The sequence below is a fragment of the Engystomops pustulosus genome, chromosome 2 (genome assembly GCF_040894005.1).
Source record: "Engystomops pustulosus chromosome 2, aEngPut4.maternal, whole genome shotgun sequence".
Lineage (NCBI taxonomy): Eukaryota > Metazoa > Chordata > Amphibia > Anura > Leptodactylidae > Engystomops > Engystomops pustulosus.
The window spans coordinates 157,495,210-157,522,676 of NC_092412.1; the positions used below are offsets into that span (position 1 = coordinate 157,495,210).

The 27,467-nt window shown below is 41.6% G+C and overlaps 1 protein-coding gene across 3 annotated transcripts in view; it reads right to left on the minus strand.

The window, feature by feature from the left end:
* The window catches only part of NECTIN3 (nectin cell adhesion molecule 3), a 95,974-nt gene that overhangs the window by 35,743 nt on the left and 32,764 nt on the right, over window positions 1-27,467 (minus strand). For all 3 annotated transcript variants that reach the window (XM_072137111.1, XM_072137110.1, XM_072137109.1), the window contains exons 3-5: window positions 22,866-23,162; window positions 20,780-20,897; window positions 16,504-16,655 (exon numbers count right to left, since the gene is read on the minus strand). In XM_072137111.1, the coding sequence (XP_071993212.1) occupies window positions 16,504-16,655; window positions 20,780-20,897; window positions 22,866-23,162 (567 nt within the window). The remainder of the gene's footprint in view (window positions 1-16,503; window positions 16,656-20,779; window positions 20,898-22,865; window positions 23,163-27,467) is intronic.

The following is a 27,467-nucleotide window of genomic DNA, read 5'->3' on the forward strand; positions in this document are numbered from 1 at the left end:
TATTATAACTCTTCATATATCACTACTGTGATGCTCAGAGTTCTGTCATGGAAACTGATTCACATCTGTGCAGATCTATCACGACAGATAAATCCCACTGGATGTTTTCATTTTGTGTGTGCTTTTATAATAAAAAGTTGGTCACAGGCTGTACTTTTTTCCTCTTTTTTTAACAGCTAAACTGACAAAAGAAAAAACAGGTTCCTTGTTAACGTACAACATGTGAATAAAAATAATTAAGTGAGATGTAATACCATGTCTCATATTGGCGGCACAGATGTATGAACATGTCACCAGGTTTGTGATCCATAAACTAGCAGCATGTCCTTTGGCGCTGGGGTTTACAACTGAAACATGGTATCTGCACACCTTAAGGCAAGGGGAGGGCACCTAGCTTTACTACACATGCACAATGATGTGTGGTATTCTCAGACAGGATTGAGGTCCCAGGATGGGGACCATAAGCCAAAGCAGCAAAGTACAAGCTGGTTTGAAGGCCCTCCTCGGCTACAAAATACTCCTCAGAAATGTTAAAGAAAAACCTACGACCATGGATCTACCTATAAAGGTAGATCAGGTGGTAGATGCATCTTTAGGACGTGAGGATAGCTCTTTTAACAGTTAATCCTCACGCAATTTTTTACTAACTTTTAATTCCCTAATATGTAAATTTTCTAAAGAGGCAACTGGGGTGTGGAGTAGCCGGAGCTGAGGCTACATGGCGCAGCTACTCCATGCCCCAGTAGCCTCTTTCATCCTCCTACCAGAAATCTTCAGCACGTAGCTCCTCGTAGCACAGGCCCACGGCTGCTCCATGCCCCAGTAGCCTCTTTAGAACATTTACATAATAGGGAATTAAAAGTAAAATATTGCGGGGACATGAGGATTAGCCCTTAAAAGGGCTATGCTCACGTCCTAAAGATGCACCTACCACCGATCTACCTTTATAGGTAGATCCGTGGTGGTAGGTTTCCTTTAAGAGGAGTATTTTTATAATTTGCATTTTCTTTCACTATGTTATTTTATCACATTTCTCTTGCAACTCAGTGTAAGGCTTAGTTTTTCTCTTAGCAAAAGCACAAAGCTAGGAATGGACAGATCAGACAGATTCTAAAAGATACCAAAGGCCCTCACTGTATATAATGGGGTCCATCAGGTTTTGGTGTGGTGTTTGTCATTTGTCACTGAGGAAAAGCACAGAATGGGCTTAAAAAGCTTTTTTATTAGCTTATTTTAATAATAAAAACAAGATTTTAGAACAAGATGTGACCAATGTGATCAGTGTCTTTTCAGCATCTTATCATTTTTGTCACATGACACAGCTCTGCTTAATATCAGGAGTCGGTAAGCCAAAGCTCCTCAATTTCCAGAATGCAGATGCAGAGAAGCCTCACTCCTGAGTATGTACATAAAGTGCAGCATACATTCAACGCAGCTAAAAGGGGAGGTCAGGGGTGCACAAGCCATGCCAACAGACCACATGCAGCCTGTCAAGCCATGGGTTGAGGTCCACACCCTGCTGACAGTCAGAGTCCAATGAGCACTTCCATAACTGATGGAAGCATTCATTGGTACAGGAGACCAAGTAGTGGTGAGTACAGCTGAGAAGTTCTTACTGTTTCCAGGTCCTGCCGCTCCGCTCCGTGTCCTGACTCCTTACACTGGTTGTATGCGTCAAAATCAGAAACCAAAAGAGGTCTCAGGAGTGGCAAGCACTTTTCAGCTGTACTATACTGCTCCAGTTCCTCTCCTGCTCCTGGCACAGCTCTGCTCCAGGTCCTGATGTTGGCGCATACAACCAGCACAGAGCAGAGTGGCACATGGAGGATAGAAGAAGAAACAGTGTGGTTCACTTCTTCAGTGTCATTAGTGTTATGCTCTAGGGGTCTCCAAATTGTCTTCCATGGGGTCTCTAGTATTATTGTCTGCTTTGTGGTCTCCAGTACTTGGGCAGCAAGGTGGCACAGTGGTAAGCATTAGAGCCTTGCATCGCTGGGGTCCTGGGTTCCCAATCCAGTTCAACATCTGCAAATAGTTTGCATATTTTCTCTGGGTTTCCTCCGGTTTCCTCACACATTCCAAAACATACTGGTAGGTTGATTAGATTATGAATCCCATGTGGATAGGGACCGATTTGGCAAGCTCTGTGAGTGCTAAATCAATAAAGGAATTATTATTATTACTATCTGCTGTGGGGTCTGCACTATTATTGTGTGCTCCGAATGCAGTATTTAGTTTCTGGAGTGTTATTTATTCCTGTACTATGGCATTTATAATTTCTGGATTGCCATTTTGTGCTGCTGTGAGGTTGTTGGTGCATCTAGGGTGCTGGTTACTAATGTAGCCCCTGAAGGTTGAGCAGTATGACAATATGGTCCTTGGACCAATAAATACTGCTTACTTTTGGCCTATATCCTATAACAGTGATGGCGAACCTTTTGAAGACAGAGTGCCCAAGCTACAACCAAAACCCACTTATATGTTGCAAAGTGCCAGCATGACAAGCAGTAACTTATTGATCCCTGCTGTATGACAGGTTTTAATCATATTGGCGTCCTGAGTTCACCAATACAATAGATAGATGATGGAGAAATTTGGACTGTAGCTTCCCTCCAGGATGCCCTAAAGAGGAAGAATCAGGAGACCCAGAGCAGGTGCTCCAATGACAATGCATTGTAGTCTTGGCAGCCAAGGATGTCACTTTAAAATAGCACTGAGCTTGGCACGTCCTGGGCTGTATTGTATCACAGGAGAAAGCCTTGAGTCCTAGCTGGTAAACTCTGTATGGGGTGAAGGCCTGGGTGGCCACAGAAAGGGCTCTGAGTGCCACCTCTGGCACCCGTGCCATAGGTTCGCCACCACTGTCCTATAACCTTACCCCGGGCCTATATATCGATTTATCATATCTCTGAAGGATCAGATGTGCAGGATTTTTTGTGTCTAAAAAGTCTCATGTATGTAATTTCACCATATTTGCAAAAACACATACAGATGAGACCCATCAGAGTTCTGCTAAATATATACGTGTCTCTGTTAGCAGAATTAAATGCCTACCATAGGACCCTTTTGCTTGGAGAGGCAGTATCTGATATTAAAGAAATGTATTGCTCTGTGAGGAACTATTTTGTGTATCCAACATGGGTTTTGAGGTGCTTTTTGTTCTCTGCACATACCAGTGTTCTTTACCAGTGTAATGTAGAAGGATTTTTTTGTGGGGACTGAGTTTTATAAACATTTTAAAAGAGACCCTGAAGCCAAAAAAGTAATGCGGGCTGCTTGAGAGTAACAAATGAAAAAGTTCCATACAGTGGGTACGGAAAGTATTGAGACAGATTTTAATGTTTCACTGAAGTCAATTGGTAAGATCAAAAAAGGTTTGGTTTTTTTTGCTCATTAATAAGATAAAGCTTTATTACTCCCACAGTGAGGAAATTCACAATGTTACAGCAGCAAGAGAGTACAGAGAGTACAGTACAATGACAGAACAATAATATTAAAGATAAAAGCCCCCCCCAAAAAAGAAAGGAACAAAATTGTAAAAAGAAGATGGTATTCAGTATATGGATGGGACTTGCAGGGACTGTTTAGGTGGTGAGCACAGCTTACTTCCTTGTCTTCCGATAACGCTCCCTTTCAGACTTGAGTTGCAGCAGTCGGTCACTGAAGGTGCTACCCAATGCCACCACAGTCTCATGCATGGGATGGAAGCTATTCTCCGAGGACCCCCGAGGACAAAGCTGACGTTCCTTATTAGTTTGTCCAGTTTGCTCCTCTCCTTAGCGGAGCTGTTGCTTTCCCAACAGACTACAACAGCTTCCTACGCAGGTATAACCTGCTCTGACCTTTCATGTGAAGTGCGCAATGTACACTCTACACCCCATCTTAAACAGAAAAAAATTGAAATGTTGATATTTTTGCTAATTTATTAAACAATAAAAACTGAAATATGGTCATAAGTATTTAGACCCTTTGCTGTGACACTAATATTTAACTCGCCTCCTTGAGATGGTTGTACTCCTTCATTGGATTCCAGCTGTATTTAATTAAACAATTTGTACATGATAAGGAAAGGCATAAGGAAAGGCATGATAAGGAAAGATCTCACAGCTCATAGTGCATGTCAGAGCACATGAGAATCATGAGGTCTAAAGAACTGCCCACTAAGCTCAAAGACAGATCTGACCAAGGTTACAAAATAATTGCAGCAGCACTCATAATCCTTAAATGGAAGATGTTTTGGATGAACACAACTCTTCCTCGACCTTCCTCAAACTAAGCAATAGAGGGAGAAGAGCCTTGGTGTGAGAGCTAAAGAATAAACCCGAGATCACCGTGGCTGAGCTCCAAAAATGCAGTAGGGAGATGGGAGATAGTTCAACAAAGTCAACTATCATTGTAACCCCCAACCAGTCGGGGCTTCATGGTAGAGTGTGCTGACAGAAACTTCTCCTCAGTGCAAGACATATGAAAGCCTGTATACATTTTGGACTCCCAGACCATGAGAAATAACATTCTTTGTCAGATAAGACTAAGAGTGAACTTAATTTTTGGTGTTAATTGTTAATTCTAAGCGGTATGTGTGGAGAAAACCTGCCAAATACAATACAAACAGTGAAGCATGGAGGTGGCACCAGAGGTCGCACTAAGATTTTTACAGAAGGGTAATAATACTCTTCCTCCTATTTTTGGGGAGTATTTTTAGCCGAGGAGGAGTATTACATTTTTTGTAATACAAATATAAAACTCCTAGCTGTTTATAATGTTAACAGACGCTATTTATACATGAAAATCATCTTCATCGCACACCACTTCACACAGCACGCTCACCACACACACACACACACACACACACACACACACACACACACACAGAGCACAGCACGCTGACTAGACACACACACAGAACACAGCTTGCTCACACACACACACAGAGCACGCTCACCCCACACACACACACAGAGCACGCTCACCCCACACACACACACACAGAGCACGCTCACCCCACACACACACACAGAGCACAGCACGCTCACCCCCCACACACACACAGAGCACAGCACGCTCACCCCCCACACACACACAGAACACAGCACGCTCACCCCCCACACACACACAGAGAGCACAGCACGCTCACCCCCCACACACACACAGAGAGCACAGCACGCTCACCCCACACACACACACACAGAGCACAGCACGCTCACCCCACACACACACAGAGCACAGCACGCTCACCCCACACACACACACAGAGCACAGCACGCTCACCCCACACACACAGAGCACAGCACGCTCACCCCACACACACAGAGCACAGCACGCTCACTACACACACACAGAACACAGTACGCTCACTACACACACACAGAGCACGCTCACCAGACACACACAGAGCACGCTCACTACACACACACAGAGCACGCTCACTACACACACACAGAGCACGCTCACTACACACACACAGAGCACGCTCACTACACACACACAGAGCACAGCACGCTCACTACACACACACACAGAGCACAGCACGCTCACCACACACACACACACACACAGAGCACAGCACGCTCAGTACACACACACACAGCACAGCACGCTCAGTACACACACACACAGCACAGCACGCTCAGTACACACACACACACAGAGCACAGCACGCTCAGTACACACACACAGAGCACAGCACACTCAGTACACACGCAGAGCACAGCACGCTCACTACACACACACACACAACACAGCACGCTCACTACACACACACACACAACACAGCACGCTCACTACACACACACACACAACACAGCACGCTCACTACACACACACACACACACACAACACAGCACGCTCACTACACACACACACACACACACACAACACAGCACGCTCACTACACACACACAACACAGCACACTCACTACACACACAGAGCACAGCACGCTCACTACACACACACACACAGAGCACAGCACACTCACTACACACACAGAGCACAGCACGCTCACTACACACACACACAGAGCACAGCACGCTCACTACACACAGAGCACAGCACGCTCACTACACACACACACACACACACAGCACGCTCACTACACACACACACAGCACGCTCACTACACACACACACAGCACGCTCACTACACACACACACAGCACGCTCACTACACACACAGCACGCTCACTACACACACACAGCACGCTCACTACACACACACAGCACGCTCACTACACACACACAGCACGCTCACTACACACACACAGCACGCTCACTACACACACACAGCACGCTCACTACACACACACAGCACGCTCACTACACACACACAGCACGCTCACTACACACACACACACAGAGCACAGCACACTCAGTACACACACACAGCACGCTCACTACACACACACACACACAGAGCACAGCACGCTCACTACACACACACACACAGAGCACGCTCACTACACACACACACACACACACAGAGCAGAGCACGCTCACTACACACACACACACAGAGCACAGCACGCTCAGTACACACACACAGAACAGCACGTTCACTACACACACACAGAACAGCACGTTCACTACACACACACAGAACAGCACGTTCACTACACACACAGAGCACAGCACGCTCACTACACACACAGAGCACAGCACGCTCACTACACACACAGAGCACAGCACGCTCACTACACACACAGAGCACAGCACGCTCACTACACACACAGAGCACAGCACGCTCAGTACACACACACACAGAGCACAGCACGCTCAGTACACACACACACAGAGCACAGCACGCTCAGTACACACACACACAGAGCACAGCACGCTCAGTACACACACACACACAGAGCACAGCACGCTCAGTACACACACACAGAGCACAGCACGCTCAGTACACACACACACACACAGAGCACAGCACGCTCAGTACACACACACACACAGAGCACAGCACGCTCAGTACACACACACACACACAGAGCACAGCACGCTCAGTACACACACACACAGAGCACAGCACGCTCAGTACACACACACACACAGAGCACAGCACGCTCAGTACACACACACACACAGAGCACAGCACGCTCAGTACACACACACACAGAGCACAGCACGCTCAGTACACACACACACACAGAGCACAGCACGCTCAGTACACACACACACACACACACAGAGCACAGCACGCTCAGTACACACACACACACACACAGAGCACAGCACGCTCAGTACACACACACAGAGCACAGCACGCTCACCACACACACACAGAACAGCACGTTCACTACACACACACACAGAACAGCACGTTCACTACACACACACAGAACAGCACGTTCACTACACACACACACACAGAGCACAAACAGCACGCTCACTACAAAGAGTGCAGTGAGTGCGGTATGGGCGGTGCACTCCACAGGTGCGCCTCGCACTCACCTGGCACTGGTCTCCGGTCCTGCTGGGATCCTACAGTCCGAGGAGCAGCAGCCCTGCTGTCCACATGTCTCCCGGGCCCTGCGCTCTCACTCCAGGTCTCTCTGGAGCGCTACTGACATGGAACACTGTGTCACGTGTCCCGCTGAGCGGCCCGGCGCTGTAGCACGCAGGCGGCTGAGCAGTCTGGCGCGCGCTGAAAAGAGGGAAATGTTAGTAGCGGGATTGCAGCGCGCGCCAGACCGCTCAGCCTGCGTGCTACAGGGAACAATTGCCATGCGTTCTTTTACGCATGGCAATTATTTTGGGGGGGTAATTTTGCCTCATCACGCGTCTATGAAGCATGGTGAGGCGTTAATGCGACCTCTGGGTGGCACCATCATGCTATAGGGGTGTTTTTCAGCTGCAAGGACAGGACAACTGGTTTCAGTTGAAGGAAAGATAAATGGGGCCAAGTACAGAGATATTCTGGATGAAAACCTCTTCCAAAGTGCTCTGGACCTCAGACTGGGCTAAAGCTTCACCTTCCAAAAACAATACAATGACCCTAAAGCACACAGCTAAAATAACAAAGCAGTGGCTAGAGAACAACTGTGTGACCATTCTTGACTGGTCCAGCCAGAATCCTGACCTAAACTCAACTGAGCTTCTCTGGAGAGACTTGAAAATGGCCATCCAACCTGAGGGAACTGGGTAGGATCTGCAATGAAGAATGACAACTCATGGCTCTACTAGCTCTAAATGTGCTTCTACTCAATACTGAGCAAAGGGGCTGAATACTTATGACCATGTGATATTTCTGTTTTTCTTGTTTATTAAATTAGCAAACATACATACATTTCAGTTTTTTTGGTCAAGATGGGGTGCAGAGTGTATATTAATGAGCAAAAAAAAGAACTTTGTTTCATGCCAGCCAATTGGGAAGATAAAAAGTGTGAAAAATGTAAAGGGGTCTGAATACTTTCCATACCGATTTTACATGCTCAAGGTATCTGAATGATTCTCAAAGCATATAGAATACATATTAAAAAACATCTTGTGCCAGACAGGTGCCAAAGTTTGTGACGTTTTATTTAGCATATTAGGGGGAAATTAGTCTGCATATCTGCATATCTATGTCTATATTGCCATTGTGGATACAAATCCAAATTGGATCTCAAGTACAATTGTGTTTTGACATATTAGAGAATGTTATTACTTTCTTATAGAATCCTCTGGATTTCACATATGGATACACATTTTCTAAATAATCATTGTACTTGGCATCAGAATGGCTGCTGGATATTCTTATTACACTGCTTCATGGCCAATGTGATTAAGTTGCACAGTAATTTAAGGACATGAGGGATTGTCTTACAAGACTGCCATGAATATCTTGCTAAATAATGTAGACTTTTAGGAGACAGTGACACATTCACTAATCTACTTGTGTCAGTGTGAACATAATTGAATCTCAAAATGAAAAACTTATCTAGATCTAGCAATGTATTAAAATAGTTTAAGCCATTTCCAAACATTTCTTTTACAGCTAGTAGGGAGTTAAACATGGTGATAGTTTCCATATACTGGGCTCCATTTCTACCTGTGGAAGTATGTGCACTACACTAGCAGAAGTCATCTGTTTACTTCATGGAAATAAAGTTCTATCTATTTTATTATTTTTTAAATCGGTGCCAGAAATATTCCAGTTTAGATGAGACTCACCACAAATCTTAGAGGGGGTTAAGTTACAAGTTTTTTTTTTCTTCATCAAATTATCACTTATCTCAAGTAAATTATATTTATACACACATTTCTTAAATTACATGTTGTACAGAAACAAGATAGCGGTCCTTGGATATGATCACCCCTGTAACCTGGTAGTGGTGACCACACATGCTCTACTGAGCTACAGGACAGCTATTGGATATGCAATTACTTCCAACGATTATATGGAAAAAATATTTGTTTATTTCTGCAATCACTCAAGCAGTGGTGGTCGTATCCTAGGACAACACAAAATTGAAGAAATGTATATATTTATATGGCAGATGAATTCAATTAATGTCAATGCCCAGATTCAGATACCCCTTAATAACTTGGCCATTTTGCACCCTCCTGACATAGGCCATTCAAATCGCACATGTGTCATGATAATTGGTTATAACTCTGGCACACTAACACATCTGGGTGATTTAGAGATTGTTTTCTCATGACACATTTTACTTAATGTTAGTTATAAAATTTGAGTGAAAAGTTTTGCGTTTCATTCTGAAGAAAATGGAACTTTGGTGACAATTCTAAAAAATTCTCCATTTTCAAGGTTTGAAATTTTCTGCTTTCCAGGCAGATAGTCAGAGCAACAAAGCAGCTTGATAACTAACATTTCCCTAATGTCTGATATACATTGGCATGGTTTTTTATGTGTCCTCTCATTTCTGTGGAATGTGAGGCGGCTTAGAACTTTAGGTGCGATTTTTCACGTTTTCATGAGAATCGCCAAGACACGTATTTTGAGGGACCTGTTTCGGTTTCAAGTGACTTTGTGAGGTCTAAATAATACTAAAACCTATATATTACCCAATTGTAGATACTACAACGCAAATCCTGCATAAAACAACTTCTTTTACTACATTTCTTAACCCTTTAAGTGTTTCATATGGGTTAAAACAAAATTGAGGTGCAATTTTGAAATTGAAATTTTTTTAGAAAATTTTTTTTTTACTAAAAGAATGTATTTTTCCAAAAATTTATACATTCACAAAGGATAAAATGCTAAGTTTTTTTTTACCTAATTTGTTCTGTGTGTGCCAGTACCCTATATATTGCATAGTCACTTTGTACAAGCTATAAAATGTTTATTTTTTTGGTAGTGCAGACATATGAGGGTTTATTGTTTGCAAAATGAGATGAGATACTTCAATTTGGGGCATCTATATCTTAGAATTTATTAGCTTTTCTGGGTAGAAAAAAAGAAAATCATCGCTTTTTGTTTTGGATTTTTAACATATCCTTGGGAGCCATTTACCGTACAGTGCAAATAATATGTTATCATGGTAGCTGTCACTACGATTACGGCAATACTTCATTTGTATAGTTTCCTTTTATTTGGCCAATTTTACTGAATAAAATTGACGCCATATTTAAGGACACCTGACTTACAGACAACCCCTAGTTAAAGACGGACCTCTCTGACCACTGTGACCTCTGGTAAAGTTCTCTGGATGCTTTACTTTAGTCCCAGGCTGCAATGATCAGCTGTAAGATGTCTGTAATGACGCTTTATTGATAATACAGGCGGTCCCCTACTTAAGAACACCCGACTTACATACGACCCCTAGTTATAAACGGACCTTTGGTAATTGGTAATTTTCTGTACTTTAGCCCTAGATTACAATAAACAGCTGTAACAGTTATCACAGGTGTCTGTAATGAAGCTTTAGTGTAAATCCTGGTTCTGAGGACAACCCAACATTTTTAAAATCCAATTGTCACAGAGACCCAAAAAAATTTGTCTGGAGTTACAATGATAAAGTATACGGTTCCGACTTACATACAAATTCAACTTAAGAACAAACCTAAAGACCCTATCCTGTACGTAACCCGGGAACTGCCTGTACTTGGTCCAAGAAAAATTTGAAACTCCAACTGTCACAGGGGCAAAAAATTTTTTTTGTCTAGATCCACCATTATAAAATATACAGTTTCGACTTACATAGTCGACGGCCTATTTTTTGCGAGAAGAGTTGTTTTATTCAGTTGTATCATTTAGGCATTTAACTTTTTTTGATCACTTTTAAGAATATTTTTTGTGAAGGGATTTGTCAGGTTTTTTTTTTTTTTTTTACAGTGTTGACCGTCTCAGTCCAATCATGGTTCAGATATATTATACAGATTATTATGGAAGTGGCAATAGTAAATATGTGGGGGTTTTATGTGTTTTGTGGTTTTTTTTTTTAGGTGTATATGAAAGAGAAGGGTTTGAGGGACTTTCTTAATTGGTTTTTATTTTAAAAATATTTTTCACATTTTTTTTTTGCTTTCTAGCTTTTTTTTTTTTTTTGAACTTGTACTTGCAAGGGCAATGTTCTGATGGCTTGTTCAAGTCCCTTGACCAAGGAATGCAAGGGGTTAACACCCACAATCTGGGTTATTTCCGATCGAAGGCATTACAGGGAGGTGTCAGCTGACACCTGCTGATTCTGGTGCCAGGTCATTTGTGAGTACTATTTCGTCAAGCATTGTTAAACTATCAAGAACCAGATTGCACGATTTTTTATTAAAGCATAACTAAACATTTGAAACTTTTTTTAAATTTTTTTTTAAAATTCCAAATGGTGAGGATCTTAGACTTTGTATTATACTTGATTAATAAAGTATATTACAAGGTTCACAATTATTATCTAATCTATTGAAAAAAATGGTTTAAAACGTTTAGTTAAACTTTAATAAAAAAGCTAACTATTGATGTGTAATAATAATAATTTTTATTTTTAAAGAGTCATCATATTCTGTAGAGCTTTACAAATCACTGGGGACACATACAAATAAAATACTACATTACAGAACACAAACATTCATATGGAACAATAGCTCACAAGAGCTTACAGTCTATGAGGATGAGGGGGTGACACAAGAGGTATAAGAGCTTGTATAATGCTCCAGCCATTCTTTATAACGGAACAGTAGAAAATAATTAAATAAATAAAGCTACTGCTACTTAAACCAGCCATCAGCCACCATCTTATACACAGAGTTCTAGGTAAATGGGACTGCAGAAAAGCCTGGATCTTGTATAGAGGTGCATTGATTTAACCTTTCACAAAATACATCTGAAGCATCTATCTTTGAACAGTTAGGAGTTTTGCCTTTTCTCTGCACCTATATGTACATATATATCCTTAGAATGGAATACTGTACATCCTTCACTCTAAATATTATTTAGTACACACAACCATAGAAATTAGTAGACTGCCTGATCAGCTCAGGAGTAACCAGGACTGTCCACCAGATGGTGACCTAAGACTACAAACTCAGCTAGAATAGTCACAATTATGAGTAGTCTCTATGAGCAGGCGCTGCTAGACTTTCCATTGAATACATTTAGTGCTTTATAAAAAGAGCAATTTCTTTAATTATTTAAGACAATATATGGCAGCAGTCAACTGCACAAGTTAAATATGGAAAACATTTCCAAATCCCTACCTTTGTGTTTTCATTTTGAAGGCCACCACAACAGTTTCATCTCTCAATGTCTAAAACCCATAAGAGACCTGAACAAAAACACATTCTACCTCAAAAAAAAGCAACCAAGGAATAAAAAAAAAAACGGAGGAAAATGTTTTCTTATATGTCAGCACTAAAGAAATCTTCAAAATGCGAAAAAGAAATTATTGGCAGATACAAAATCCAAACATGGGACACTTTTCGGCTTAGGAATTTCAGACCTGGGTGAACTAACTAATAGCTAGTACCCTGAACTACAGCTAATTCATATGTCAGTGGGGGAGAAAGACAGTAGTTTGTACTGTGTCATACATAAGGGATTTCAGACCTAATCATTTGTTCTCGTCTACTATTGTACATGGATGCGATATACACTCACCGGCCACTTTATTAGGTACACCATGCTAGTAACGGGTTGGACCCCCTTTTGCCTTCGGTGCTGGAAGCATTCCTCAGAGATTTTGGTCCATATTGACATGATGGCATCACACAGTTGCCGCAGATTTGTCGGCTGCACATCCATGATGCGAATCTCCCGTTCCACCACATCCCAAAGATGCTCTATTGGATTGAGATCTGGGGACTGTGGAGGCCATTTGAGTACAGTAGTGATTTTCAACCTTTTTTGAGCCGCGGCACACTTTTTATACTTAGAAAATCCTGGGGCACACCACCAACCAAAATGACACTAAAACTGTCATATTATACATATAGTTAATAATATAGATTCTAAATTTATTTTACTCACTCAGTGTGAAACCTGGGCCTGTTTTGATAAACACAAAAGGGATATCCTGGCAGGAATGGTGGAAAGACGCACACGAAGCTCTTCCTCAGCAGTTCTCAATTTCTCCCTGGTGCTGATTATTATGTGGCTCATATACTGCAAAATAAAGGGGTACAATGAGAAGTACTATGGCCATGAGGCCAGAGTACAAGTGCCAGCTCATATGAGCTGGTACTTGTAGTACTCCGGCCTCATGACTATAGTATTTCTCATTTTACATTTCTCATTGTTATATGCAGTATACAGCTGGAGTACTAAAAGTACCAGCTCATATGCTGAGTATTCTGCCAACAGTTCATATACTCCGGCAAAAGCTCATATAGTCAGCATTATTGGTGGGCATTACCTTGGCGGTGGGCAAATGCGAGAGTCTCTCCGCTCTCAGGATGATGCGCCGGCCCCGGTGACGTCATTTTGCGAGGTTCAAAGCTTGCGCATGTGTTATTGTACACGTCTCCTACATTGTAAGAAGCCGTGACTGTGCATCGCTGAGCATTGCCGGGAAACAAAACACAGGGGGCACCGTAGTTTGGGGAACTTTCCCCGCGGCACACCCGACCATGTGTCGCAGCACACTGGTTGAAAATCACTGGAGTACAGTGAACTCATTGTCATGTTCAAGAAACCATTCTGAGATGATTCCAGCTTTATGACATGGCGCATTATCCTGCTGAAAGTAGCCATCAGATGTTGGGTACATTGTGGTCATAAAGGGATGGACATGGTCAGCAACAATACTCAGGTAGGCTGTGGCGTTGCAACGATGCTCAATTGGTACCAAGGGGCCCAAAGAGTGCCAAGAAAATATTCCCCACACCATGACACCACCACCACCAGCCTGAACCGTTGATACAAGGCAGGATGGATCCATGCTTTCATGTTGTTGACGCCAAATTCTGACCCTACCATCCGAATGTCGCAGCAGAAATCGAGACTCATCAGACCAGGCAACTTTTTTCCAATCTTCTACTGTCCAATTTCGATGAGCTTGTGCAAATTGTAGCCTCAGTTTCCTGTTCTTAGCTGAAAGGAGTGGCACCCGGTGTGGGCTTCTGCTGCTGTAGCCCATCTGCCTCAAAGTTCGACGTACAGTGTGTTCAGAGATGCTCTTCTGCCTACCTTGGTTGTAACGGGTGGCGATTTGAGTCACTGTTGCCTTTCTATCAGCTCAAACCAGTCTGCCCATTCTCCTCTGACCTCTGGCATCAACAAGGCATTTCCGCCCACAGAACTGCCGCTCACTGAATGTTTTTTCTTTTTCGGACCATTCTCTGTAAACCCTAGAGATGGTTGTGCGTGAAAATCCCAGTAGATCAGCAGGTTCTGAAATACTCAGACCAGCCCTTCTGGCACCAACAACCATGCCACGTTCAAAGGCACTCCGATCACCTTTCTTCCCCATACTGATGCTCGGTTTGAACTGCAGGAGATTGTCTTGACCATGTCTACATGCCTAAATGCACTGTTGCCGCCATGTGATTGGCCGATTAGAAATTAAGTGTTAACGAGCAGTTGGACAGGTGTACCTAATAAAGTGGCCGGTGAGTGTAGATTTGTTGCTGAGCACGAATGTCTTTTCAACTACTACCTCAACAATGATAAGAAAAATTCAACACAACATTAGAAGCTGAAATGAGAGTAGCCTGTCTTGGCCAGAGTTGTGTAAACAGTTGCATGTGGCTGTTCTAATTCTGGGAGTTATGGAAATCGTGTAGCTCACACACCATTTCTGCATTCCACTTCACATCTAAGGGATTTAAAAAACAACATACAACAGCAGTGTGCTAGATGGGTGCAATATTTATCTCATCGAGGATTGGCTGACTAGCCCTTAAGAGGTTATCTGCCATCAGTCGGCATCTGTCTAGATCAACAATAGGTGATAGCAGTTGCCAAAAAATTGTCCAACGCTGCATTCTAAGAATAGGCTTATACTTGCTAATTCTGTGGGGATCTATGCATTTAGGCCGCATTCACACGACTGTACGGGGATGTATGTACGGCCAAAAGCTTGCGGCCGTATATACATCCCCCATAGACGGCAATGGCCGCACGGAGCGCGTGGCACCATGTTCTATCTTTTCCTGTGTTACGGCACATACAGCGTGCATTTCAATAGAGAGGGGAGGAGTCACCGCTCCTCCTCTCCAGCGCAGTCTAATCTGTGAATGCTGCCTTAATCTAATCTACTTTATAGACAGGATTACAATACAAAATAGCAGAAAACATCATCGCCTCTACTATTGACAACAGATGTCTGTAGAATCTCCATGAGTAGGCTATATGTTTTTGCTGCCTATACCTTTAATTTCTGTCATACAAGATAGCAGCACTCAAAAAAAGAGGAGACAAAGAAAACTAATAACGAATCATAAAAAATGTAAAAAATTGTCATTTTTCTATACATTGGTGATACATTCCCTGTAATAGCATTCAGAGATATGTTCTACAACACCTATATACACACCAGAAACCTGTAGATAAGAGAGGACTTCCATGAAAAAGCATTGTGGGCTTTTGCAGTCACCCGTGCAGGGAGTTATGGGAGATGGGTTAAGTTATCTTCCATTTTAATAGGCAGAGCCTCTCTCTATATCAGAGATACTATTTTATGTTATCATGTCTGTGATGATAATGAAATGACTGCTAACAAGGAATATCTACAAAACAGGTAGCCTTTTATTTGGCTTAGTGGCAAGAGAAAAATCTTCAAATATCTAATGCTATTTCTTTCCTTTGATACGAGAAACTGTGTGAGAGTCAAGATTACCAAACCTAAGTATAGAAAACCTTTATGCAAAACATAAAATACATAATTCACAGTTTGTTACCAATGGCAACCTAACAAAACTCTTGAAAATAGCTTTGTGTAAAATAGATAAAAACAATTAACATTTTTAGAAAAAAAATAGTCTTAAGTATTAAAAATTGTTATAACCAGTAACCCAATGCTGGCTGACTTGTGCAGAAGCTGCATTTTCCAATAGGAAAAATTAGAAGAATGCTGAATAACAGAGAGAGGAGATGATAAGTAGATCTTATGCAACAACAATCCAAAACAACTCACCTATTATAGTGATGATCTTTTGGTCACTTTTGTACCCAAGAGCATTGGCCACTCTGCACGTATATGTCCCAGACATATTGTGGGTTAGCGGGGAGTTGAAAAGTAGTGTGTTACTGAGAGCTAATAAACCATCAGGCCAAGGTCCATCTAACCTGTATTAATAGAAGTTATAAACATGTTTAAGTGCAGGACAGAAAATGTCCACATTTAGTACATGTTAAAAGGGTTGCCATTTTTTACATTACTTGGTTTACATTGTCGTAATTCCTATAAATGCATAGGAAGCTTTATATAGAGGTCATTGGAAACTAAAACAAAGGAGTAAGTCAGTATTAGCATACATTTCTAAATAAAACATTTAGTAGCCAAATGGAACTTAATACTGGAACTAAACAAAATGGAGTAAAGCTGAACTTAAACTTGAAGTGACTACCATCCGGTGGTTGCTTCAGCTGCTGTCTATTGTCCCCATCCTTCCTGATCATTATGCAAAATGTCACACTCCCTGCAGAGGATCCACAACTCTGGGACAACTCATATTGGGGAAAAGAAATGGAAAAAAAAACCTAAGAAGAACAGCAACACTTGCCCCCTTTCTGCAGCAGGTGTATGAACAGGGCTTGTTGGTTGAGCCTTCTTCATACATAGTGGTTGTTTGCTAACACCCACAATCAGTGCTGGCAAAGCCGTTGGCAGAATCTAATTGCAGGCGGTGGGGCTGTTACGATCCAGCCCAAAATGGAGGCATGCATGTGCCGTTGGCAAAGTCGTCAATGGACGGCGATCCGTTGCCGTGACAGCTGGGAGTCTCAGCATGATCACTCAGCACAATCTATAACAGTGTGCTGGTAGTACTGTAGTATTGTAGTATATGTTAGGATCGAAAGTACCTTATGGGTAAAGTAAAAAATGTAAAAGTTTAAATAAAAAACAAAAAGTCCAAATCATTTATAGAAAACTATAATCGCTGCTTCCCAAAATGCCAGATTTATCAAAATTTAAAAATAGTTATTGCAGGCAGTGAACACTTAATGCTGTGATTTTATGGATTAGCAAACTTTAGGCCAGATATATATGCATGGGGTACAGTTTTCTAATGTTAAAAAGCTAAAGGACCTGTGATGATGTCACCCTGGTCACAGAAAGGGATGATCTGCTAGATTCAGCCCTAGGCGGCTAAAGGACCTGTGATGACATCAACCCGAGGAGGCCACACCACCCCTCGACTCACTATAGACAAGCCTGGATACCAGGTAAAACTATAAAGTTGAATATATGGTGATCCGAGGGAAACATTTTTTAGCTAAAAAAAGGGTGTCAGTTAATAGGGCTGTATGGGAACTTTCCACTAGGTGTATTTGTGAAAAATATGGTGACAGGTTCCCTTTAAACGACTTTAACATAAACTTGCACAAAATGCAGCAGCAGTATGTGAAAAAGTAACTCAACCCTTAAGGCTACATTCACACGATGTATGCCCGCCGTACCGTAGTAGGCCACATTCACCCTTAAGGCTACATTCACACGATGTATGCCCGCCATAAGTAGTGGCCAGGTGCTGCTCATCAAATACCCTTTAGTAACCACCTCTGTCGGGGTGTGTTCACAAGTAACATATGCATTTTCAAAAGCATCAGAACAGCTGAGAAGGGGAGATTTGCCCAATTACATAGCTGTTAACATTGTGTTTACAAAATGCTAATGCATGCATTAACACATGTGTTCACTCATTAGTTTGTTAAAACAGTTTTAGTTCGTTAAAACAGTGTTAATGCATGTGGTTTTGTATGCATTTTGTAAATGCAATGTCAACAGCTATGTTAATCACACAAATCTCCTCTTCTCAGCTGTTCTGATGCATTTGAAAATGCATGCGCTACTGCCATGTGTGAACGCACTCAAGAAGAAGTTTTGTATTCGGGTCTGGTCCATTCAGATGTGTGTTAACACAATGCCAAAGAAAAAAATACACCAATAATGGTATAAGAGAAGAGCTGTTTTTGCCCCTAAAAGCCTCTCTGAGCATGAATAAGACCTTCAGTAAACAATTTTAGTTTCACTATTCTACTGTAAGAAAGATTATTCACAAGTGGAAAATATCAGTTAGTAGACAGTTCCCAGGAGGTGGATGTTGCACATTTTAACCTGCCATGCTATGCCATGTACTGGGAAGCTGGAAAAAAATTCCAAATGCAGTGAAAATGGTGAAAAAACGAATTTGCGCCGTTTTCTTGTGGGCTTGGATATTACAGCTTTCACTGTGCGCCCCAAATGACATGTCTACTTTATTCATTGGCTCCGTACGATCACGGGGATATCAAATTTATATAGGTTTAAAATGTTTTCAAATATTTACAAAAATTAAAACCTCCTGTACAATTTTTCTTTTTGATTTTGCCATCTTCTTGCGCTAATAACTTTTTTATACTTTGTTGTACAGAGCTGTTGGTGGTGTCATTTTTGCGATATTTGATAATATTTTCAATGATATCATTTTTAGGACTATACGACCTTTTGATCACTTTTTATAGATTTTTTTTATATTTTTCAAAATGGAAAAAAAGTGCCATTTTCAACTTTGGGCGCTTTTTTTTTTTTTTTTTTTACTATTTTTCAGAATCCCTAGGGCCCTTTAAACCCTGGGTTGTCTGATCGATCCTATCATTTACTGCCATACTACAGCATGGCAGTATATGGGGATTTTCCTCCTCATTCATTACTGTGTGCTATCAGCACATTGTAATGAACGGGTAAAAACCCGAGGCTGTCATGGCGACGGATCAACGCTCCCCGATGACGTCACAGGGAGCGACGATCCTAGGCAAGATGGCAACGCCCATGCGCCGCCATATCGCTGTGATAACACCCCGTGAGCCCTCTCCATGCAACGGGGCCCGCCGCCCGGCGTGAATACACGGCGGGTGGTCGTGAACTAGTTAAACCTATTATTTTAGCACTGAAGTCCTATTGCAATTTTCCAGTCCTTTTTTTTTTTTGCATCCCATCTTTCAGCGTGTCTCAGCGAGAGACGTTCTAACAGCCTGTGAATCTTCAGCATGTAGGGCACAACCCCAGTAGCCCTTCTCAATAGGATTTAGGTCTGGGCCATCTTAACAGTTGAATATACTTTGATTTAAACCATCCCATTGTAGCTTTGGCTGTATGCTTAGGGTTGTTAGAAAGTAAGCCTACTCCAAGTCTCAATTCTTTTGACGTCTCTAACAGGTTTTCCTCCAGGATTGCCCTGTATTTAGCTTCATCCCTCTTCCCATTAGCTCTAAGCAGCTTCCAAGTCCCAGCTGAAGCAAAGCATCCCAACAGCATCACAATGCCATCACTATGCTTCATTTTCATAAACTGCTGTGGGAAACTGAAATCTGAGCTCTGATAGGTTACCATGATCAACTAGAACACTTTTGCTCTCAGGAGCTTTTGATAAATTTACACCATTGGATTATATTTAGGGTATCAGAGTACAAGGAGCTGAATACACATGCAACCTATAATATAATTTTCTTGCCAATTCAAAAATACTTGAGACTTGTGTTGCTCCATCACAAATTAATAAATTAGTGTGTGGTAAAGGTTAAAAGAGAAACAATGTAGCACCTTCTGTATTCAAAGGCTGAGGAAAGTGAAAATTTTATATAGTTAAAGCTTTTGAGGGCTAAAAATAAGATTTAGTAATATGTTTAAATTACAAATTGGACATTTTTTACTTGTGCAGCTTGTATTGCAGGGTGTGATGAATTAGGTGACAAAGCAAATTTCAACTCGACTCTTATAATGTTTAACTGGCTGTAGGCACATTATTAAAAAAAAAAAAAAATTATCCAAAAAGACGGCAAAATTTTTTTTTTTTACAGAAGCTTGGATATTCAGCACACACTGCAATTATACCGTATTTATGAAAGATTGTAAAGCTCTTCCCAGTAAATATGTAAATGTTTGCCAATACTGAAGTACTGATCTTTAAGCTGCAAGGTGCGACTTTTGGTGCACACGGACTGCACTGGCAGCAGCACATGAGGCGCATGCTTCCGTGGTCTACACTAAATGTTGTTCGAGTGCAACCATAAGGCGCTGGAAAACCACATCAAAATCAGCCCCATTAGTGATAGTTCAGTCCCGTTGTGTAAAAGTATTTTCATTCTGAAATTTCTTGATGCTAATGTTGTCCATGGAATTAGCAATGTATCATGGCAGGAACTCTCAACTAGTACAATGTCTGCCAGACACAAAACAAGTGCCTATAAGTGAGCAGAAATGACTTTACCTGGTCCATTTTATCTCGGTGGGTGGGGGATTAGCATCAGCATTACACTTCAGTTGAACAGCCTTTCTGCCAACAAACCAATTGCCATCATAACCAGTGATTGAAACTTCAGGTGCATCTAAATCATTGAAAGAAAAGCTGTATTTTAGGTCCATGCTTACAATTCTGTATATTTTAATGCATTGAGAGGAGTGGGCTACTGCCAAATCCCTCTCATACTGGTTTATCTCCTACGGGGAACAAGAATTCATATGCTGAAATTCAACATGCCTTATCCCTTGTTAATTCATTATGTGAGATTTGGCGTATTCTCTCATGTGACCCTCTTTTGATTTTGAAAAAACTACTCCAAAACTCTACAGAACTTATACTCATGGAGAAGTCACACCAATTTCATGTGAAACAAATCAGTTATGTAATAGATAAAGAATATAAAGATTTTCTAAACCTCCTCCACTTCATAGAGTGAATAAAATGTAGCTTTAATAAATAAACCTACGGAAGACGGCATAATATTTCCAACAACAGGCTGCTCTAAACATCTGCTGCTTCATGAGCACAGCTAGAATTAGGGCAATACACATGGAAAGATGAGCAGCCTCGCACTTGGAATGTATAAATATAGCATCTGTGTACAAGCTTTTCCATTTATACATTTTGTCTGACTCCAGAAAAGCCAGAAGGAATCCTCACTTTCCCTAATAAGGGAGTGGTGGTAGCAGCATTCATACATAGGTAGTCATTTCTCAGACAACACCTGATTAAAGTTCACATATCTGGAAATTTCTGAATCTGCCTCCATCTGCACGCAGCTACAGAAAGTAAACAGTAATGCGAGGCTGTCATCTTCTCACTTGTCTCTACATTATGTTGTTAAAGATTTTTGTGTTTATCTTGTAAGAGAGCTTTACACATCTAAATAGGTTAACTGCACTTTGTTTATTCAATGTGATTATTAATTATGGATGTTTCAGCACAAATTTCCAGTAAATAACTGGATAAGTTTAATAACTTCAAGTTAGCAGATCCTAGAGAAAGTCTGCATACAAGGCAGACTTCTAGTTGTCCCATTTTGCATGTGTTTTTTTGTCTGCATTTTCTTTTACTTTTAATAAAAGTAAATGTTTCTAACTTCCAAAAATCGGTATAGCAACTTGCACTAAAAGGGGGATAACTACGGCTTTCTACAACCCGATCCTTTGGACATGGAAGGAGCACCTCCAGTCCTTCTGCAGGCTTATTCGAGTTGTGCCGACTCCGTCAATCCATGTTTCAGAAACATTCCATACCAAAATTGATTCATCCATTGGCACCCCTATTTCTCTCTTTTATCCTCCACCACTAAATGATGAGTTTGCAATATTGTTTCTATATAAATGTGGGTTCATAAACTTTCAAGGAAAGATGGTGCTAAGCACCACAGATTTTTCACAGATAATCTGTATTTTCTTAGTAATTTGACCTCATTCAACTAAACTTCTGTCTCGTCTCTCTAACACAGCAAAGGTGATCATGAGAGCCCACAAACAGTTAATTTTGTCTGTTCCCTTAAATGTTGGATTGACAACAGATCCTCAGACCTGGATATGTGTTGTTCTAGAGAACTTAAAGGAAACCTACCATTTGATTTGATGCATTATGAAGCTACCGTGAGAATGCTGTAGCTACACTGATGCAGGATCATATCTTAGTTAATCCCTGAGCTGAGTGGTTTTGCTGAAAAAAACAGACAGACATTCAGGACTTTGGGAAAGCTGGGTTAGGCTGGCTGTCTAGATAAAGACATTACACAGAGCTTGCCAAATCAGTCCCTGTCTCCATGGGGCTCACAATCTAATCAACCTACCACTATGATTTGGAGTGTGGGAGGAAACCAGAGGACCCAGAGTAAACCCATGCAAATACAGAGAGAACATACAAACTCTTTGCAGATGTTGACCTGGATGGGACTTAAACCCAGGACCCCGGCTTACATCACTCTAATAAAGTTTCCAGGAATAAATAAATGTAAAAACAATAGCAATTGACCTCTTAATAGTAACACCAAATGGAAAAACATGAGACAGAGAGCAATGGTCGTACTTACATTTTATGTCCAATGTGAACGGATACCGAATATCACTTTCCAAAGCAGGGTGCTTTACGATGCAGGTTATATTTCTCCTCCTTGCAAATCTGGTTGGGATCAACTTGTATTGGCTAATAACGGTCACAGTTTTATTTGCAAATGTTGTAGAATTGGCCTCTGCTACCCCGAGAGACTCTTCCCAATGTATGTCTGCAGCAGGTTTCCCTGTAGCTGCTGTGCAGGTGGCTGCTACAGTTTCATTTGCACCATCCATTAACAGGTGCGGTCCTTTTGTTAAACTTACAGTAGGCTCAACTGAAAGATAAAATTACCCAATTCCATTATAAAAACACAATAGCAATACTACCAAAAATTACACGGCACATTTCATACACACAATTTTACACTGAAGAATATCAGCAGATAGTAAAAGAGAAATACATCAGACCTGCACAATAAATGACAGATAAAAGCTACAACGGACTGCTAGAGATTTAGATTGGATCACAATAGGAATGGGATATTTGTTCTTCTTTGATGCAGGAGTTAAAAAAATATGTATGTCCCCTTTGCTGTGTTTAACAAGCACCACAGTGCTCAAAAGACCCAAATGACTATAACAGGCAGTTAAGCTTCACTTTTGTCCATTATTTTTATAAGTGTGCAAACAGCTGGTTCTGTAAAGGAGTGTCCTAATCGGATGTGAACATCAATTAACACATTTCATCTAAAAAAGGCTTTGCTCACGGTTTATAATGCTTATCCCTACAGGACCGGATTACAGGGCCCCCGGGGCGCAAAATCTGGTGGGGGCCCCCACTGAATGTAGTCCAGACAGGGAACAGCTATCGCTATATGCTGCTCCCCAGCAATAACTATATACTGCTCCCCAGTAATCACTATATACAGCTCCCAGCAACCACTATATAGAGCTCCCCCAACAACCGCTATATACAGCCTCCCAAGCAATCATAATACACAGCTCCCCCCAGCAATCACTATATACAGCTCCCCCCAGCTATACAGCCTCCCAGCAATCACTATATACAGCCTCCCAGCAATCACTATATACAGCCTCCCAGCAATCACTATATACAGCCTCCCAGAAATCACTATATACAGCTCCCCCAGCAATCACTATATACAGCTCCCCCAGCAATCACTATATACAGCTCCCCCAGCAATCACTATATACAGCTCCCCCAGCAATCACTATATACAGCTCCCCGTAATCACTATATACATCTCCCCCAGCAATCGCTGTATACAGCTCCCCGTAATCACTATATACATCTCCCCCAGCAATCGCTGTATACAGCTTCCAGTAATCACTATATACAGCTCCCACAGTAATAAATATATACACCCCCCGTAATCACGGTATACAATCCCTCAGCAATAGCTATATACAGCCCAACAGTAATCACTATATACAGCCCCCCAACATTACCTATATACAGTTCCACAGCATTAACTATATACAGCCTCCCTATAAATATATACAGCCCCCTATAATAACTGTATACAGTTGTGTGGGGGCCCATTCAAGGGCAAAGTGGTGGGGGCCCCGTGGCGTGCTCTCCCTGAAACCCCCCCTATAATCCGGCCCTGCATCCCTACCTGGAGATTGATATACTCTACAATATACGTGTACATTTTGGAAAAATAATGTAAAAGATAATAATAATAATAATACAGTCCACTTACTAGTAGACAATTTTTTTCATAGCCCCCCCCCCAAAATTCGGCAACTTAATTATTTAGTTTAGAGCAGTGGAGTCAATTTGTCTTTAGGGACTATACATCTTGAAGTCAGGCTTAGAAACCTTTATCATTTAGAATGCACCCTACTCTGTTGTCCTCCTTATCTGATCACACCACATTTTGCATAATCGTTTATAATCACAAAAAATTACAGCCTTCTGTAACTAGAAGGCTGAACCCCATGTCAACATAATGTATAATTTTACATTAGCATAAACATCACAGGCTGAGCGGCTCATTTTAGTATACAGTGCTTCCCATACCCACATACACACTATATTAAGTACAGGAGCAGCCTAGCAGCTAGAGGTAATCCCACTGCATTTGCATGGTGTTTGTGTGCCATTATGTGTGCATATTCTTTAAAGGCTTTATTTTCAATTCTATTTAAAACATAACTTACAAACAGCAAGCATCCTCCTCAAGGGAGTTCATAATGCAATCATGAACATTGCATTTGTACAGAAGTAGCGGTGCAGATAAACCCCATAAAATAATATAACAAAAATGAGAGCAGCATTGTATGCTATATGCCTCCCTCCCAAATAAAGACCTTATCTTGTTTGTTTGCTTGCCAGCAGGATGTGCCTGTGTCCAGGCTGGGGCAGGAGGCAGAGAGAACTGCAGCCATGCAGACAGGAGAAGCTATTCATAATATAGCATTTGACAGATATAATTCCAACCTGTCTCTATCAGTCTTGTATACAATTTTGGATGCCCCTGTATAGGACCGTAAATCTTCTGACTATGGTGGGATCACACCATAGTCAGAAGATATATGGTCATATCCAGGGGCATCCAAAATTGTATACAAGACTGATAGAGACAGGTTGGAATTATATCTGTCAAATGCTATATTTATTTTAATAACAGTGAATTAGAGCATATCCAAAAAAATGCACTACAGTAAGTATAAAGGTGGTCTTAATTCACCCATGGCAATATAAGGTGCAACGTTTCAGCTCATCCATAGAGCATTATCAAGCATATGGAATGCTCGATAATGCTCTATGGATGAGCTGAAACGTTGCACCTTATATTGCATGGGTGAATAAAGACCACCTTTATACTTACCGGAGTGCTGCCTCATTGAATTTTTTGGATATTTGATCTTGCAAACCTGCGGATCGGCTTTGTTGGAGGTGTACACCCACCATTGAACTTGATCCATTATACTTGCTGTGTTGCTCCACAATCGGACTGTTTGCTAGTGAATTAGAGAATGTGTTATTTTGTTATCCTAGTAGATCCTAGTGGAATCTTGTCTTAAATATACCCCTTTAATAACCCCTTAAGTGCACAAACTGAATTATACCAGAATTAAACCAGAATTGAACAAAAGGACTATTTCTGTAAGTACTAGTCTAACTAAAACTGCTAATCACTAAATCTTAGGCTGTCAAAATGTTATCTATAGTGTTAAGGGAACACGTGGCGCCTTAAGTCTTGAGGATATACAGAGCTATGGTAGTAAAGGTTGTATATGGAAAATAGGATAGGGAGGGGCTGCAGCGAACCCTGTGGCATGCAGGAGTACCTACGGTCTAATTAAGAGGTAGCAAGAAGACAGAAGAGTCGAAAAAACACAGGTTAGTATGTGCGCGCTGCCCCTACAGCTAAAATATATATATATTATAGATGTGGATTTCAAGGTGTGTAGAAAGTTTTTTAAAGTATTTATTTCTTAATTGGTGGACTTCCACCAATTAAGAAATAAATACTTCAAAAAAACTTTCTACACACCTTGAAGTCCACCTCTATAATATATATACACTCACCGGCCACTTTATTAGGTACACCTGTCCAACTGCTCGTTAACACTTCATTTCTAATCAGCCAATCACATGGCGGCAACTCAGTGCATTTAGGCATGTAGACATGGTCAAGACAATCTCCTGCAGTTCAAACCGAGCATCAGTATGGGGAAGAAAGTGGATTTGAGTGCCTTTGAACGTGGCATGGTTGTTGGTGCCAGAAGGGCTGGTCTGAGTATTTCAGAAACTGCTGATCTACTGGGATTTTCACGCACAACCATCTCTAGGGTTTACAGAGAATGGTCCGAAAAAGAAAAAACATCCAGTGAGCGGCAGTTCTGTGGGCGGAAATGCCTTGTTGATGCCAAAGGTCAGAGGAGAATGGGCTGACTGGTTCGAGCTGATAGAAAGGCAACAGTGACTCAAATCGCCACCCGTTACAACCAAGGTAGGCAGAAGAGCATCTCTGAATGCACAGTACGTCGAACTTTGAGGCAGATGGGCTACAGCAGCAGAAGACCACACCGGGTGCCACTCCTTTCAGCTAAGGACAGGAAACTGAGGCTACAGTTTGCACAAGCTCATCGAAATTGGACAGTAGAAGATTGGAAAAACGTTGCCTGGTCTGATGAGTCTCGATTTCTGCTGCGACATTCGGATGGTAGCGTCAGAATTTGGCGTCAACAACATGAAAGCATGGATCCATCCTGCCTTGTATCAACGGTTCAGGCTGGTGGTGGTGGTGTCATGGTGTGGGGGAATATTTTCTTGGCACTCTTTGGGCCCCTTGGTACCAATTGAGCATCGTTGCAACGCCACAGCCTACCTGAGTATTGTTGCTGACCATGTCCATCCCTTTATGACCACAATGTACCCAACATCTGATGGCTACTTTCAGCAGGATAATGCGCCATGTCATAAAGCTGCAATCATCTCAGACTGGTTTTTTGAACATGACAAGGAGTTCATTGTACTCAAATGGCCTCCACAGTTACCAGATCTCAATCCAATAGAGCAGTGATGGAGAACCTTTTGGAGACCAAGTGCCCAAACTACAACCAAAATCCACATATTTACCGGGAAGTGCCAACATGACATTTTA